We start from the raw sequence: 17180 nt of genomic DNA, 5'->3' as shown, positions 1-17180 counted from the left end.
TATTGTTTATAAATTTATTATAAACAATATAGCTCTAAATAGCGTAGTTTTATAACATTTGCAGTTTTAAAGTTTATTTTTTAGGCTAGCTTTAAAGTGGCACTTTTTGTAAAGCCTAATTTTCAAAATTAACTGATAAAATTGTTGGTTCTAGCTAAAACAATTTTAATATAAAGTCTAGGCATTAATATGTGCAATATACGGGTCAAACATTGTGTTGAAATAAATATTCCAAAACAGTCTTGCTCTAATCACCCGATTGTCCAAGTGTAAATGTAATTTTAAGATAAATTGAATGCAAAAAAAGTATGATATTAGGTGCTCCATAAATTAACTTTTCTGATCGTGAGAGATTCTGGTGATTTTACTAATATATTACCGAGTATAATTTGCTCAACAATATAAATTAAATACTAAAGATAATTGCAAAATGTTATTTCAGTTAGACTTCCAAAAAGCAACAATTCATTTCGACAATATTGATTCTGCCTGTAAATGGCATTAAGCAAAATGAAACTTCTCTTATAATAATTTTCAAATAAACGTGTTTAAAACTGTCAGTAAAAAAATCGTTGGTTTACCTATTTACCTATACTCTTTGAAATTATCATATAGGTATATAATTTTCTTCTTTTACCTAAATCTAAAAAAAAACTGCTAAGAGAATTATAAATTATCTATTTATGAAAATCTGATATTACAAAATATAGTTAAATATACTACTATAGAAAACATATAGTTTCATGGCACATTTGAATAAAATGGCCACAAAGTTTTAGTGAACTAAAAGCGATATTTATGAACTAAACACCTGATTCAGATTGTAATATACAAACTGACTGATTACAATCTAAAACTATTTGTATGTCAGGTATAAAACCTCCACTAACGATATGTAAGTTATTACTGTTGGTATTTACAAATATTGAATTGGCATATCAATGCATATTTTCGCACATTTTGTAATATTTGGTCAATCAAAAAATATACCAGCTATTTTTGAAAACCTTCCAACCCATTGTTTCTAAATTCGGTTTGATATTCCATTGAATAAGGTGAGATAATTATCACAGCAAATTTTGGAAAATGCACTAGAAATTAACAACATCTATAATAGATATGCTTTTCAAAAAATGGAATGAGAGTTTACAACTAAGTACTATATAAAAAAAACCAGTAATGCCAAATTCAAGAAAAATCAAACATTTAAAATACATGTTACCCAAAGAAATTTATACATATAATGAAATAAAAACTGAATAAGTTAAAAGGAAAATATTTGTATAATAACATATTCTCAAGATAAATCTGCTTAAACGTAAATGTTTCCAAGTCATATCGTTTACTTATAACATTAACAATATTTACTTATCTTTTTCTATAATGACGGGTTTAACTTTGAGATCTAAGTTTTTAAAGTACGGATGTGAGACTACTGCTTTGGCAGAAATTCTTTTGCTTGGATCATAAATGAGCATTTTTGATAAGAGGTCAATGCCATCCTCATCAAGGGCCTTTACTTGTTTTGCTAAAGTATAACCAGTCCAGTTAGGGAATATTGCTTTGTATTCAGGTAAAGTGGAAACTCCTTTCCAAATCTCTTCTGTTGGAGTTCTTAAAACCCTTAAATATATATTGTTTTGTAGGTTATATTATAGATTTGCATTAATCAAGCTAACAAACTTGATTTAGTTATTAAAATTTACCCTAACATAAAATTTTAAGAAATATTACCTAAAAATTCTAAACAATTGATCAATTTCAGAGTCTCCTTGGAACAACGGTTTTCTAGTAGCCATTTCTGCAAAAATACATCCAACTGACCACACGTCAACTGGACATGAATATCTAGGAGCACCCAATAGGACTTCAGGTGCTCTATACCAAAGGGTAACAACTTCATGTGTATAAACCCTTACTGGTATTCCAAAGGTTCTGCCTAAACCAAAATCTGCAACCTATATACTTTTTCTTGCTAATACTTTTACATTTATGACAAATTAAATGAATCACCTTAATTAATCCATCTTTGCTAATCAGTAAATTTTGTGGTTTCAAATCTCTATGAATAATTCTACGCTGATGACAGAATAATATTGCTTCATTTATTTGATACAAGTAACTTTTTACCAGTTTAGGATCCATTAATTTACCTGTTTCAATTTTATCTAAATATTTTTTTAAATCCATACACAAAAATTCAAATATCAAATACAATCTAGAAATAAATATATTTCCTTATATTATAAAATGTTTAATGGGAAATGTATAAATCTAGTTATCCTTACCGAGGTTCATCCATTATTACTTCAAGTAATGTAACAATATTCTTATGGTGTAATTCTTTTAATAATGACATTTCTCGTAGAGCCGTTGAAGGAATTCCTTCATCTTCATTTTCTAGTCTAATAAGTATGAAAAAACTATTAATATCAATATTACCTCAGTTAATTAATTTGATACCTTATCTTTTTCATTGCCACCAGTTCACCCGTCTTCTTATTTCTTCCTTTATATACGACACCATAAGTACCTTCACCGATCTTTTCAATTTTAAAAAAGTCTTCTATTTTATAGCTACTAGCCATAGTTTACCTGCAAACTATCAATGTGATTAAATAAGTTAACCTATTATATTGTATTATCGTAAAGAACTTTTACATTAAAAGTTAAGTTAATGGTAACTAAATTAAACTAATGTATCTATATAGTAAATATAACTTATACTCACTAGAAAAATAAATATAAATATCTGGAAAATTAACGATCTTTCAAATATTAGCTTGTTGACTGGAAATGGAGGGATGACAAGAATTCAAAACCGGCCAATAAGTAAATGGCAGTTATTGTCTGGTTTCCTATTTCATCTCTTTTTATTTAATGCTATTATCTAGTATCTCTCTCTTATTTTATGATTTCTATGAAATATCGAAATTAGTAAAAATGGAGGGAAAATTAAATTAATTTATTATAATCCATATGATTTAACTACAACTGCTACAACATATAAGCTATATTTTTGGTGGAATTTCGCAATAGTTAAATGTTACAAGTTTGGTATCAAATAATGGAAATAAGCAATTCAAATAATATTTATTTCATTTTATCACATAAAATTCTCAAAAAAAGCAGAGAACCTCTGATACTGTTACTAAAAAACTGTTATATTATATTCAAATGTAATATATTGCTAAAAATATAACGATTTTATAGTATATGCAACTTTTCTTACACACTAAACCCACCCAATATTATAAATTGAAAACGCTTGCTAAACGTCACTGTTATTAACCGCCTTAACGGTCAAAATAAAGCAAATTTTAAAAGTTTGGTGATATTTGTATCTTGTAGTTTATACTGTGGATATATTTTATCAGCCTCAAAAATGTATTCGGCAAGTAAATGTAACATAGGCAGTGCTAAGAAGTTAGTGCGCGAAAAAACAACATTGTCAAATAATTCGGATTCTGAAAGAAAAGATCCACTTCATGTTTATTGTAGAATTCGGCCTGTAAGGGAAGGTAGTGAACCAACTAATTGTATAAAGTTATTGTCTTCAGATACTTTGACACTAACTGGAAATTGTTCTAAAATACTTAGAAAAGAAATTCAATACAAGTTTAAACATATTTTTACTGCATTTTCTACTCAAGCTGAAATATTTAGTCATATTGCATATCCTCTTCTCGAAGATCTATTGAATGGCAAAAATGGCCTTTTATTTACTTATGGCGTCACTGGATCTGGAAAGACCCATACTCTCACTGGAGAGCAAAATGATCCAGGTATTATGCCAAGATGTATTGATGCAATATTTAACTCAATTGGAGATTATCAAGCTCCTAAATGTGTTATAAAATCAGATAGAATGAATGGTTTTGAGATACAAACAGAAGATGACGCATTTCAAGATAGATTGAATGCTGTGAGACATAATCAGAAACAAAAAACACCAAGGTAATGTTCATTTGAGATTAAATTAATTAAAAGTTCTTATAATCTTCTTATTGTAGGAAGGGTAGTGATAAAGTTTCTTATGTAAATGATGGAATTAAGATTCAAAATGTTAATGAAAATAATATTTATGCGGTGTTTGTCAGTTATGTAGAAATTTATAATAATAGTGTGTTTGATTTATTGGATGAATCTTCAGGAAGAACATTACAGAATAAAATTTTACGGGAAGATTGTTATAAGAATATGTATGTTAATGGTGTTGTAGAAGTTGAAGTTAAAAGTGCTCAAGAGGCTTTTGAAGCATTTAATGCTGGTCAGAATAGAAAAAGAGTTGCGGCCACATCATTGAATTCTGATTCTAGTAGAAGTCATTCTATTTTTAATATTCGTGTTGTTCAATTGGAACAAACAGCAATAAATAGCAATGGTCAACCTATGATACCTACTGAGAATCATATTAAAATTGGCCAGCTAAGTTTAGTGGACCTTGCTGGTTCTGAGAGAACTAGTCGAACAAATAATACTGGAATGAGACTAAAAGAAGCAAGTAGTATTAATAATTCTCTTATGTCTTTAAGAACTTGCTTAGAAATATTAAGAGAAAATCAGATTAATAAAGCAAATAGATTGGTTCCATATCGGGATAGCAGATTAACATTTTTGTTTAAGCACTATTTTGAAGGTGATGGGACAGTTAAAATGATTGTATGCATTAACCCATCAATTGAAGATTTTGAAGAAAATATGCAGGTATTACTAAATTTCTAACTTCAGGATATCTTCTAAACATTTTTTTGTAGGTATTAAAGTTTGCTGAAATGAGCCAGGATGTAAAAATTACCAAAGCAGAAATTAAATTCACTCCAATTAAGAAAACCATTTCTAGAAATAAAGAAAATCGAACTCCAGCTAAAGCTAAAGCAACTCCTTCCTTTACTCTTTTGCCAGAATTAAGAGTTGTAAAGTTAAATATAGAAAATTTGGAAGAGTGTAACACAGCAATAGATAAGATTGTTAAAGTCATAAAACTGAGACAACAAAAATCTAAACCACTCGAAAAAGAGAATGACCTTAGACAAGCAGAAGTTAGGAAACGACTTGTCGATTTTAACCAGGACTATATATTAAGTAAGGCTGAGATGAAAAGCTTGAAGACAGTGATTAACAAAGAAAAACAGAAAAGTCGTAATTTACAACTTAAAATGTCTGATTTAGAGACAATGAATCAAGATATGAGATGCAAAAATGAGGAATTAGAGGGCATTATTCTTGCACTTAAAAACACTATAAATGAGAAAAACCTAAAGATTAACCAAAACATCCTGGAAAAAGAGAAAACTAAACAAAAAATAGGTAGATATATTTTATATACTGTTATTTTCAGACAATATAAATGTTATCTATTTATTAGCTTTGGCCAATGAAAAAATGACACAGGAATTAGACTTAAAACTTAGGAGACAAAGGGAACACTTGAACGCAGCTTTAAAAGCAAAGGATCAGAAACTCAGGATAGTGAAGGAGATCATCGACAGTGAAATGCCACCAGTCGTTCTTAGTTCGGAAGCATCGGAACCTGAGCTTAATGCCAAATCGCAGGAGGCTCAAATGTGTCAAACACCTAATGGTACGTCAGGTGTTCAAAATCATCGAAGAAATGCTACACCAGCGACAAGGACGCGTAGATCTCGATCAGCAGGTATGCATAATAAAGGTTTTTAAAAATATTTCTTTGTCCAAAACAATTCAAATTTTTTATTTCTGAAAAAAGTATTCAAATTATCAAAATTTTATAAGATAAATGAAAATACACCACAACCACTTTTTGAATTTTATGGACGCAAACATACAGAAATTGCATTTGTATTAATGAATTAATGCAAGATAACTATTTTTAGGAGAAGTTTGGCTGGAACACAATGTAGTGAAGCCATGTCCTCTGGGTACTGTCATGCAACCTTCCATGAAGAAAAGAAAATCAGTTTCAAAGTTGGATAAAGCCAGTGATATTACAAATCCTAAACAAAATAGATATTGCCTTGTTGCTCAAGAACCCGATACAGATGGGGAGATGGAAACTCGCCTGTACAAGGGAGATATTGTTCCGACCTGTGGCGGAGGCGCTCAAGTAATTTTTAATGATGTTGAAAAATTGCGGCAGGAGTCGCCAACGAAAGATTAAGATGGTCTTGCAGTTTACTTATATAATTTTTCACATATATTCCGTATAAATATATTCGTTAATTTTACGTTTAGTTATTTTATATTGATGATATTTTAAAGTTAATATTTTAGTTTTTGGTTTTTATGATGTTTTTTAGTGATATTAGCGGTTATATATTATGTACTTAATTTATGGTTATTTTAAATTTGTGTAAAAAGGTAGAAATAAAATTAACAAAATGATTAGTTTCTATTTTTATTAGGGTTGTTTTGTCAGGTCATCATTTATTTTTTCAAAAGTATCTACTATGTGATTAGGTATGGTGAGTTCCTTTAGGTTGTCTTGTCCGATTTCTTCCTCAGTTCTAAAAATCATGTATGTATAGTTAATTATGGTAAATAGTAATTATTTTGATAAATAAAACATCTCTAAATAAATGATAGATTAATAATTGTATATCCGTCATATGTGTTACCGGAAGTCAATTTTTTTTTAATTGACTTAATATCGATGTAATTATGAATATAGAATCTTCTTGACCCATATAAATGTTTAATATTTATCTCTATATTTAAAAATAATGATTATTGCTGCATAAATATACCGATATTTTACGTCATCCTTTGATACGTGATTTTGTTCTACTGTATTAGTTAACATTGCATAACATTGATAATCGCGCACTTTATTTTCTGTCATTTTAGGACATCTAGGGTTATTGCCCAGATTAGATTACAGATTTCTAGACGATTTCGCATGGAGTTCTAATCTTACTGTAATCAAAATTTATATAAAGGGAATGCGTACAAGTGCTACATGCGGATACTGACAACATAGCACACTACATACGCATAGGATGAATTGTGAAGACGTAATATATAGTTTAATTAAAATCTGAAATTTACGGATGACGCCATTCGAAAATTCTATTTAATAACTCTGACATTTATGTCAAACTTTGACTATATTTTTTTATAACTACGAATTGAAATATTACAATGGGTGTTAAGAATGGTAATTAACAATTTTAATGTACAGAACATGATAATATGACTTTATAATTTAAAAACAATGATTAATTAAAGGTTGATTAAATATTGACCCTGTCAAAGAATACCAATCGTCCAATGTATACATTGGATAGATAGTATTCACGTTTACTGTATGTCAATTTCAGATTTTCTGTTGATAGTGAAGTATCCTAAATTAATTAGTTTTTGTGAAAATTACGGCAAAGATATAAATGGTGTGAATAAAAATGACCGCAATAAAATTCACTTTAATATTGGTGCCAATATACTATGAATGAGGTTGCAGCTTTAAATATAATTATACAATACAATTTTCACAAATTCATTTTGATTGTGGTGAATAGAAGGGAAGCAAAATTGTTTCTTTGAGACGCGTCTTATGCGTAATGAATTATGGAAATCTAATAAAAGTGATAAAGTCTATGAAAATAACTATCCACTGCAAAGCAAAGTTTGAAGAACATAAGCTATATCTAAAATTAGAAAAAGACTCAATACCGGTCTCTGACAATCTTTAAGCAAGTTAAAAAATAATGTATAATTTATTCTTTCAATTACGCTTTTTTTTTCATTATGAATATTAGTTACTTTATTTTACTTGATGAGAATGGCAAATTTAAAATAAATTGTATGCAGTTTAAAAAACATATGCAACATATTTGCCCAACAATGTAGTTTAAAATAAAATTAAAATATAGACCTACCGTATTAAAATGTCCACTAAGTTTTCACAAGCTAATAATGCTTTTTTCTCTTTTTCCCATTTATGTAACTCCCTCAGAATAATATATGTATTTTTATCTCTTATATATTCTCGGTTATTTTTTTTTGAACATAACTGTGTAATAGCTTCAAGTAACATGCACCTAAAAAATTTAATGAGTATTAAAACTGGCTCAGTAAAAAGTATCTCATTTTGGTCAAAATACCTAATGTCTGGATCTTCTTCCCTTTCTTTATTTTCAGGAAGATACTGCAGATCTAGTGGTAATTTATCATTATCTTCTTCATCAAATTCTTCAGGACCAGCTAAAGGAAGCAATAATCTAGGAAGAATATCTACATCTTCACTTAGCAACCACTCATGATAGTCAGTTTCGAAACAACAATTTTTCAGTGTACCTAATTCCAAGTGGTTTTAAAATAATTAAAATTTCCTTAAAGCACAAATATTACCTATTATGCCGCCTCTTCTAATTAATGATTCCTTATATTCTGTATAAGGTAATAATCGTTGTATAACACATTTTTCTTTGTCTAGAATATATTTTCGGACTCTTCTGCTTTGAGTCAAATTTGATAACATTGGTCCCAAATAGTGCAATTTAGCATATTTATTATATTGATTTTTCGTGAAAATATTTATTAATTCATCAAATGATTTACCACTGTCTTCTATGATATCAATAATTTGCTCAATTAAATGCATAGGCCTAGTTAGATTCGATAAGATCATACAGCACTGATCAGCAAGCTTGCTTTGATCACTAAATATTTGATGCAAACATTGTTTAACAATATCTTCTGGAGGTTGTTGCAACGGAGGACACGACTCATTCAGATTTACGTTTAACAATTTGTCAGCTCCTTTTTCATTAGCTGATATATTGACTAAACACAAACTTACATCCTTTGATATTGGCACAGTTGTATCATTCATAAGACTTATTAGGGACACTAAAAGTTGTGGTTTATTATATACGGCTTCAACACCCTCAGGTGTTCCCGTTAATCCTATAAATTTTCGTTAGTGGTTAACATATCTAAAACTGATATAGTTGTTTACCTAAAACATGCTCAACCGCAACAGCTTTTAAATCTAATCTAGCACCGATTTGAACAAACTTTAAAAGCTCATTTAAAGCTTCATCCATTTTATTATTTTTTAATTTGCGGTTCAAATATTAGTACAACAATATTGTTGAGGTTATATATTTCTGTAAAAGATGAAAACAAAAAACATGTTTTCTGTGTATTATGTTGCCTGAACATATAATATGTCTATATTATGGGTCATATAATATATACATAAAATGTTAAGTTATTTTAAGGATGATTTAAATGAGTAATGAATTCATTTTAAAAAAGTAGTTGTAATAATTTTACTTTAAACCAAATAAATTTTAAGTTATGTATTTCTGAAATGTAAAGATTCTTGATATTAATCAATAACTAATCATTATTAAAAATAAAAATACTTTCTCCTTAATATATATATAAAATGTGTATGTCTTAAACCAATAACAACTCACTGTAAAAATATGCATCTTCTTTCTTTAAATAATTTTAAAATAATTCTAAATATATTTTTATTTCAAATGGTTTCGAGGAAGAAATATAAAAGTATATAAAAAGGTCTTGAAAAATAATGTGAATTTATTATCGTCGGGGTTAAGGTACAAAACGCACCCGATTTGACGTCGTTTAGACTTACTGACAGATAAATGTTGGTTCAAAGGAAGGAAACACCAAGATAGAGTATCGCCGTGTTCATCTGGAAATCAACATATCCATTCGCACTATATTTTATAAAACTTGATCGTCACCATATGGTCCGTCGTGTATGTTCAGTTTACTTTTGCGTGGAAAGTCGACGAGGATGGACGACCATTCATTTTCGGGGGTACATAAATCACCTACATGCTACTGTTTGTTTATTTTTGTTTTTCCGTCTGGGTTGAGGCATGACATATTATTTAAATAAATGCTTCTTTGTCGGCAGTGTTTTACATTTATGCTCTATGTAATTACATTTTTTGTTAATATTTGAAAACACGTAAATCAATTACATTAATAGTAAAGAGTATATAATTATATATAGAGAATAAATTATATTCAATATACTTTTAAAGTTGATAAATAACAAATAAATAATTGAGGGCTTTTAACATAACGTCAAATGAGTTTATATGTCAACAAAAGACACTTTTAAACTATCTAATCAAAGTTTTGAAGGAAATAATTAATACTTATTGTTTTTTAAGGGCAAATTCATATATTCGAACGGAAGCTGTGAATAAGTTATTGCCTAGACATTTGATCTTAATATTTGGTAGCATATAGAACGATGTGTTGATACATAGGACGGAACGTGCCCGAGAATGGCGTAACAGATAGCAAAGGGTGACGACAGGCTTCAATAGTGGCCCCGGGCCCGATTGGTGAGAAGCCCAATCAAACAAGAATGCAATTCGAAAATGACGTAACAGCTATTTGTCATCTTCCAGGTGCCAAAAAGTCTAAATATATTCATGAAATTTGTAATTATAATTGTATCTATGCCAAAGTTCGTCCATATCATTTTAATTAATTTATTTTTTTTTTGATTAGCAGTTGCTTGATAACCAATATCTTGTTATATGCTAACATAATTAGAGCGATAATAGTGAACTGTCTTGTCGTAATCAATAACAATTCATTGGAAAAAGTCGATTTTTTGCATATTAGGTTGATGGTTATTTTATTTTATTGATCATTGTTTTGAATTTCGACCTAAAATTAAAAAAAAATGGTTTCAGTCATCAAAATCATCAAAGATTAGTCAATCATAAAGCCATTTTGGATCTATGAGATGCAGATATAGGATTACACTAAGAGAACAAATCAACTAGTAAAAAGAGCTGCACGATGACCTTGAACACAAATGGACAAAAACATGAAATAAGTTTTCTAAATCACAGCAACGTGGAAGCAATACAGCTGCTGGACAACATTCAAGAAATCAGAAGATCGAAGCGGAACAAACCATACGAATTTGTTTAGTGTATAAGTGTATTCTTAACTTTAGCTTCAGTAGATTCGTTTTATTTAAATTTGGGAAATAGATACTGATGTATTAATCCCGTACTCGCCTTGCCTGTATATTAATACAAGTGCAACAGAACAGTAGTAATCAATTAATTTTATGAATTAAGATAGTACTAAGAATATGTAATGTACGATGTTAATAATAAAAATTTCTTTATAATTTATCTATTTTATTAAAATATATTAAGAAGTAACTTTTGTTTACATTCTTTTGAGATCTGAGAACAGGAAATAGTCGCTGGGGGCCAGATCTGGAGAACACGGTGGATGAGGAAGCAATTCGAAGCCCAATTCATGGATTTTTGCTATCGTTTTCACTGACTTGTAACACGGTGCACTATCTTGGTGAAGCAGCACTTTCCCTTTCTTCAAATGCGGATGTTTTTCGGCGATTTCGTCCTTCAAACGGTTCAATAACGCTATTTAATAGTCGCTGTTGACGGTCCTTCCTTTTTCAAGGTAGCCAATGAAAATTATTCCATGCGCATCCCAAAATACAGACGCCATAACCTTGCCAGCCGACTGTTGCGTTTTTCCACGTTTTGGAGCGGGTTCATCGTATGCAGTCCACTCGAATGACTCTCGATTGGACTTCGGGGTGAAATGATAGAGCAATGTTTCATCCATCGTCACATATCGACGCAAAAACTCGGGTTTATTACGCTTGATCATCTTCCAACACTGCTCCGAATCATTAATTCGTCGTTGTTTTTGGTCAAAAGTGAGCTCGCGCGGCACCCACTTTGCACAGAGCTTTCTCACACTCAAATATTCGTGAATGATATGATGTACACATTCAGTTGATATCTTTAGAGTGTCTGCTATTTCATTCAGTTTCAATTTACTTTTTATGTTTGATTTTTTAAATGTTTTCGTCGGTAACAACCTTTTTAGGGTGTTCATTGCGTTCACCGTTTTCGGTGCTCATTTCACCACGTCTAAACTTAGCATACCAATTCTTGATGGTTGATTTTCTTGGGGCAGTGTAAAACATATGGATTTAATTCTAGTAGCGCCATCTATGTGTCAGACCGGGGACTTCAAATGACCTATTGATGCAATAATTGAAAATAATAATATTATACCTGAACATGACTTTGGGTTTTGTAATAAGCACGGAATGCTAAAAGATACTGCTCGGTTGCATTTCTTTTATACATTTCAGGCAGAAAATATACAGACATAGATAGACAGAAAAATGTATCGGTTATTTGGAAGAAAATCAAAATTATCCGTACATAATAAGTTGCTGCTGTACAAACAAACACAAAAACTTATATGGACTTATGTAAAACCACTTATGGCGATGCTCAGCGAGAAGTAATAGTATACAATAAAGTCCTGAGGAATATAGTGAACGCACCCAGATATTATAGAAACATTTATAGTCTATCCAAAGAAGCAGTGAACATACGTCACCAAGATGCTTTATATATTTCTTGCCGTAATTTTTAAATTCGTTTAAGAATCAGACAATATTTTCCTTTTCATTTTATTCCAGTTAAAAAGAGATCCAATGCTGTCTGATTCGTTCGAACACGTAAACGAATGAGCCTGTAAAAGTCGTTGGGTTGCCAGATGTCTGCAAAAATCTTCAAAATATTGGTTATAACAACTACAGGTTATAAACCGGAAAACGTAATTTTAACGCTTTCCTTGTTTTGATAACTTTTAAATCGCTGCTTATTATTACTCGATCAGACAGATTGGAGAAGCAATTGGCAAAAAATGAAATTGTGAACAAATCTTAGATTGATCGGAAATCAACAGCTCAGTTATTCATTTGAATTAAACTTTCCGAATGTAGGATTGTGATTCAATGTTGACATATTCCAAGACAGGGTTATGAGAGTGGAAACAACTAAAGGTGAATATATAATTAATATACGATAACTGTAGAAGTTGTGTTGTAGAGTGTGAATGATATAAGTGCATAGATATGTATGTAACGGATCTCCTGGTATCCACTTAATTAACAATATAACTATATAATTAATAATCAATTAACAGTATAGTAATAATATAATATAGTAATATATTTTACTTTCATTAGAGAGCATATTTACCTTTTACGCTTAGTTCTTGTGTCCTTCGGTACAGTGTTATCTTGTAAAGACATTTTGATATCACTGTAATTCTTTTTCGTTTGTTCAGTTAATATCTGCAATCACCTTTCTTGATAAAACTAGATTTAATCACTGCATTCCGCTTAATGTATTGGCCATATCTGCAAAACAGTTACTATTATTTGTCTCCTGACACATTTTAACCAAATGCTCATGTATATTATGAACAATTACACACATATCTGTACACATAAACCTTTTACACTCTACAATAAGATTTCCTACAGTTATCATATATTAATTATATACTCACCTTTACTTGTTTCCATTCTCATCACCCTGTCTCAGAAATTAACAGCATTGAATCATTAGCATTATATTCTGAAAGTTTCATTCAAGTCAACAAGTAAGCTGTTAATTTCCAATATAACATTTGTTCACAAATTAATCATTTTTCAATTTCTTCTTCAAGGTGTCTTCTTCCATTCCCGTTTCCAGCACGAAGTACAACAAAATCAATTATTAATAAATGTTATGACTAATAAAGCTTAATCAATTGTTATTCCAACATTTACCTTTATCCATCAACTTTTGTTTCCATAACATTATTTTTATTATCATCTCGCCATGAATGACCGTTTGGTATATTAGTCCCATTCTGAAATATCCATGTCCAACATAATCTAAACGCGTAAATTGAAATAATAAGTCTTCCTTCATTTTATTATGTTTTTAAAAATTGTATTCTTTAAAAGCGATATCCGGAAGTTCCATCAGACCTCTTCGATACTTTCAGAACAGTTTCCTTTGAAATAATAGCATTAAATTATGTTTGTATTGAAGAACTATTCACTGTTTTTATACATTTCATATATTTATACCATTCCTTTTTTCCTTATTTCCATTTTATACTCAGACTAGCGACCCGCCCCGGCTTCGCACGGGTGCAATGCTGATACTAAATTAAATACACTACAGAAAAAATATGAACGTTGTATATAAAAACATAGCGGCCCGCTCCGACTTTGCACGGGCATAAAATATATATGCCTATGTCACTCAATGAAAACATGATTAAAATCGATCCAGTATTTTTGGTTCATTCATTACTGCCCTTGGCCTGCACGCATTAAATTTGGAGTAAAACAATTCCTTTTCCCTATACTTACTATGAAGATTTCCTGCTATCTTTGGAATATCTAAATTCATACAATTTTTATTACATTACACATTTTTAAACGCAAATTTTAAATTTGTAATATCTCCGAAAATATTTGTTTAATTTACATGCTGTAAGGAACCATATTGATCTATATTAATTGCACACTGTATTTAAGGTACTTAATTCGATAAGGATTAATGCCGTATTGCTTAAAATAGCTTCGTAAATAAGCCATTTTCTCACGTAAAAAGTAAACAATAAAAATGGTTAATGTGGGTTATCCCTAAAAGATAAACATATACCATCGCGGACTTTTTTGTAGACCTTTTTATGGTGTACAATACTGTAGTACATTAATTTGATCTAACTCGTAGGGTTAGGCAGCGTTTTTGCTAATTGCTAAATAAGCCTAAAAAAATAGGTTAATTTACGACATCACGTTAGAAACCTCTAAAATTAGCAATGTTGCCTTAGTATATTATGCATGTATTATACATATAAACCTTCCTCTTGAATCACTCTATCTATTGAAAAAAACCGCATCAAAATCCGTTGCGTAGTTTTAAAGATTTAAGCGCACATAGGGATATAGGGACAGAAAAGGCGACTTTGTTTTATACTATGTAGTGATAGAGTTCAGCATTAAGCTGATCTTGATTTGTCACTCACTTGGGGCCTTTTTGGGCCAGCTGAAAAGGTTCCCTTGCTGATGTTCACCCGTAAAGGCGCTTTATTTGGGGTACGAAAACCTTGGGCAACAGGGATCTGATGTGGGAATTTTTGGAGAGAGCTAAGGTTGCATGGAATTTCTTGTATAAGGAGAAAACGAACAGTCTTATTTCTGGTGTGTCAGTTTCCCGATGAATCTGGGTATTTCCGACAGACCATGGCGCGATCAGAGTGAGACATGACGGGTCTGATAAGCAGCTTGTAAAGCAAAACTTTTATCATCGGAGACAATTTACTTTTTCTGCAGATGAGTGGGTTAAGCACTGTGACGATACCATAGCATTTGGAGATTGCTTTATTTATTTGTGTTGACCATATGAATCTACGGTCAAAGATGAGGTTGAGATATGTGGCTTTTTGTCGCCACGGAATTGAGACTGTTTCCACTTTCAGCTGGTAGATGCGGATGCCTCTCTGATTGTGAAAGATTATGGCCTGAGTTATTTGGGCGTTGATTTGCAACCTCCAGAAAGTTAACTATTGGACCGTGGCATTTAATTGAATTTGAAGTTTTCTTTGAGCGGCATCTACAGAATGAGAACTGGCGAAGAAAGCTGTGTCATCCACGTATTGGGCGATTTCAGCATCTTTCTTCATTGGAATGTCTGACATAAAGAGGTTGAATAATGCTGGGGCTAATGGGTAACCTTGGGGGACCCCTGCTTTGACTGATTTAGGATTGTATAGTGTATTACCGATCTTTACTTGAAATGACATCTCCGACAAAAATGAAAGCAGTAAAATTATCAGGTCTTCTGGTAAACCTGCTTCGATGGCTTTGTGTATTAGGCCGTCGTGCCAAACTTTGTGGAATACTTTTGTTAGGTCTAAAAAGACCGCGCAGAGCTTGTGTTTTTTCTTCATGGCGAAGTGCATTTCTGCAGCCAATCTAGTGGTCTGATGTGCACATGAATGTTTGGCTCTGAACCCGTGTTGTTCTTCTGATATGATATGGTTCTGCGCAGTGAACCGGTTTAGTGCAAACATGATTGCTCTTTCAGCAATCTTGGGCATTGAACTAAGCAGGCTGATGGGCTTGTAGTCTGAAGGCGAAGAATCTGCTGCTTTTTTAGGAATCACGACTATGTGTGATTGTTACCAAATTTTTGGGAAGGTGCTGGTTCAGGTGCCTGTTTGGATTTAATATTTCCGATTATTTATTGTAACACTTTTGATGGGACTAGATGGTTTTGGAGGCGCTATTTTCCTTAGCTTGTTGGCACCTTTGGTTGTAGGACCAGTAGGGATATTAGGGATAAGAGATAAGTCAAAGATTAGTAATAATATATTAATAAATAACGAAAAATTGTATTAATATTACTATTTCAGATATAGGAACCTAAAGTTAAGTTTTTCAACGAATTCATTAAATTCACTATGACGTTTTCCAATTAGTATCTACAGAGAACGTATATTCTAACGAAAAACCCACCAAACAATCCGCAATCCCGTTTATAAACCAATAAATCGTCACGAGTGCATCATCCGCCTGACGGGGGACCGTAAAATTCCCGAAAGCTTCTTCATATTCGCATATTTTTAGTTAATATAAAAGTCAACGCGTTTCGCGGGCGCGAAGAGCCTCTCAAAGCACATAAACAAAAGTCTGGATTGGGTGGATTTTAATTTTTCCGGCACATAACTATAAAATGCACTGATTTATCTGTATAAAACGTCCAGGATTTTATGAGTTTCGGGCAGAGGGCGACGAGTGAGGCCCGATAGTAGAAAAAATTTTATTGACTGTTTACATAATGTTTGATTGAACGGGACTCTGGAGTGCCCGACCGCGGTGGACCGAAATAGGACCGGCGGTGGGTGGGGACTGGCCGGCGGGTCCGCCCCGTATAGTCCGACGCAAAAATCTCGGGACCTCGTCCCGTGTCGGAATGCGAGCTCTGTCTTGGCTTCGATGTTATTCTAATGACATGTCGGTTATGTAACAATTGACATTGTGCCGATTATTTAATGCTCAAAATACGATTTATTATGTCCCATTTCGTCCTATAAGCCTGTTACCTGTGATTTCTAAACTATTCCAAAAACTTATACATTAAGAGACTCAAAATAATCGCAGAGGAGATAAATATTATTCCAGGCCATCAATTTGGATTTCATAATAAACACGTAACAATATAACAAATACATAGATTAGTCAACCAAATTAACAAAAACTTAAACGATAAAAAATGTTGCTCCGTTGCATTTCCCGTTGATATTTCTCAGGCCTTCGATAAATGTGGCACATTGAACTGCATCTTATA

General features: G+C 31.5%; 3 protein-coding genes across 4 annotated transcripts; 1 reads left to right on the top strand and 2 right to left on the bottom strand.

The window, feature by feature from the left end:
- Positions 1–663: 663 nt before the first annotated feature.
- Positions 664–2918, bottom strand: Cdk1 (Cyclin-dependent kinase 1). Of its 2 annotated transcripts, none has more exons than XM_076401031.1 (6): positions 2732–2918; positions 2464–2595; positions 2289–2405; positions 2014–2218; positions 1735–1958; positions 664–1623 (listed from the first exon to the last, which is right to left on the bottom strand). In XM_076401031.1, exons 2-6 carry the CDS (start codon positions 2586–2588, stop codon positions 1365–1367), a joined length of 930 nt encoding a protein of 309 aa, XP_076257146.1. In that variant the 5' UTR covers positions 2589–2595; positions 2732–2918; the 3' UTR covers positions 664–1364. The 2 variants fall into 2 exon arrangements, with proteins under 2 accessions (XP_076257146.1, XP_076257145.1); XM_076401030.1 differs by having other exon boundaries at positions 2464–2602; positions 2732–2860.
- A 366-nt stretch (positions 2919–3284) lies between these two features.
- On the top strand, positions 3285–6363 carry pav (kinesin family member pavarotti). The gene is made up of 5 exons (XM_076401026.1): positions 3285–3957; positions 4014–4707; positions 4758–5310; positions 5369–5656; positions 5856–6363. Exons 1-5 carry the CDS (start codon positions 3386–3388, stop codon positions 6137–6139), a joined length of 2391 nt encoding a protein of 796 aa, XP_076257141.1. The 5' UTR covers positions 3285–3385; the 3' UTR covers positions 6140–6363.
- On the bottom strand, positions 6361–9634 carry LOC143194336 (protein HGH1 homolog). Its single transcript, XM_076401029.1, has 6 exons — positions 9587–9634; positions 8939–9089; positions 8329–8886; positions 8082–8274; positions 7857–8018; positions 6361–6485 (listed from the first exon to the last, which is right to left on the bottom strand). The coding sequence occupies exons 2-6, from the start codon at positions 9024–9026 to the stop codon at positions 6380–6382; spliced, it is 1107 nt and encodes a 368-aa protein (XP_076257144.1). The 5' UTR covers positions 9027–9089; positions 9587–9634; the 3' UTR covers positions 6361–6379.
- Positions 9635–17180: the final 7546 nt, after the last annotated feature.

This window comes from Rhynchophorus ferrugineus, unplaced genomic scaffold, assembly GCF_030347505.1.
Source record: "Rhynchophorus ferrugineus isolate W39M unplaced genomic scaffold, kcgeb_rfMv2 rfM3, whole genome shotgun sequence".
Lineage (NCBI taxonomy): Eukaryota > Metazoa > Arthropoda > Insecta > Coleoptera > Curculionidae > Rhynchophorus > Rhynchophorus ferrugineus.
Note: the sequence above shows the minus strand (reverse complement) of the source record. Positions and strands in the feature narration are given on the sequence as shown.

Coding starts and splice junctions, on each gene's coding strand:
- LOC143194336 (XM_076401029.1), bottom strand. CDS start 9,026: ATGGATGAAGCTTTAAATGAGCTTTTAAAGTTTGTTCAAATCGGTGCT. Junction 8,275..8,328: donor TAGAAGAGGCGGCATAATAG/GTAATATTTGTG, acceptor ACTTGGAATTAG/GTACACTGAAAAATTGTTGT. Junction 8,019..8,081: donor GAAGAAGATCCAGACATTAG/GTATTTTGACCA, acceptor TAAATTTTTTAG/GTGCATGTTACTTGAAGCTA.
- Cdk1 (XM_076401031.1), bottom strand. CDS start 2,588: ATGGCTAGTAGCTATAAAATAGAAGACTTTTTTAAAATTGAAAAGATC. Junction 2,406..2,463: donor GTGGCAATGAAAAAGATAAG/GTATCAAATTAA, acceptor CATACTTATTAG/ACTAGAAAATGAAGATGAAG. Junction 1,959..2,013: donor GCAAAGATGGATTAATTAAG/GTGATTCATTTA, acceptor AAAAGTATATAG/GTTGCAGATTTTGGTTTAGG.
- pav (XM_076401026.1), top strand. CDS start 3,386: ATGTATTCGGCAAGTAAATGTAACATAGGCAGTGCTAAGAAGTTAGTG. Junction 3,958..4,013: donor CAGAAACAAAAAACACCAAG/GTAATGTTCATT, acceptor TTCTTATTGTAG/GAAGGGTAGTGATAAAGTTT. Junction 5,657..5,855: donor GCGTAGATCTCGATCAGCAG/GTATGCATAATA, acceptor AACTATTTTTAG/GAGAAGTTTGGCTGGAACAC.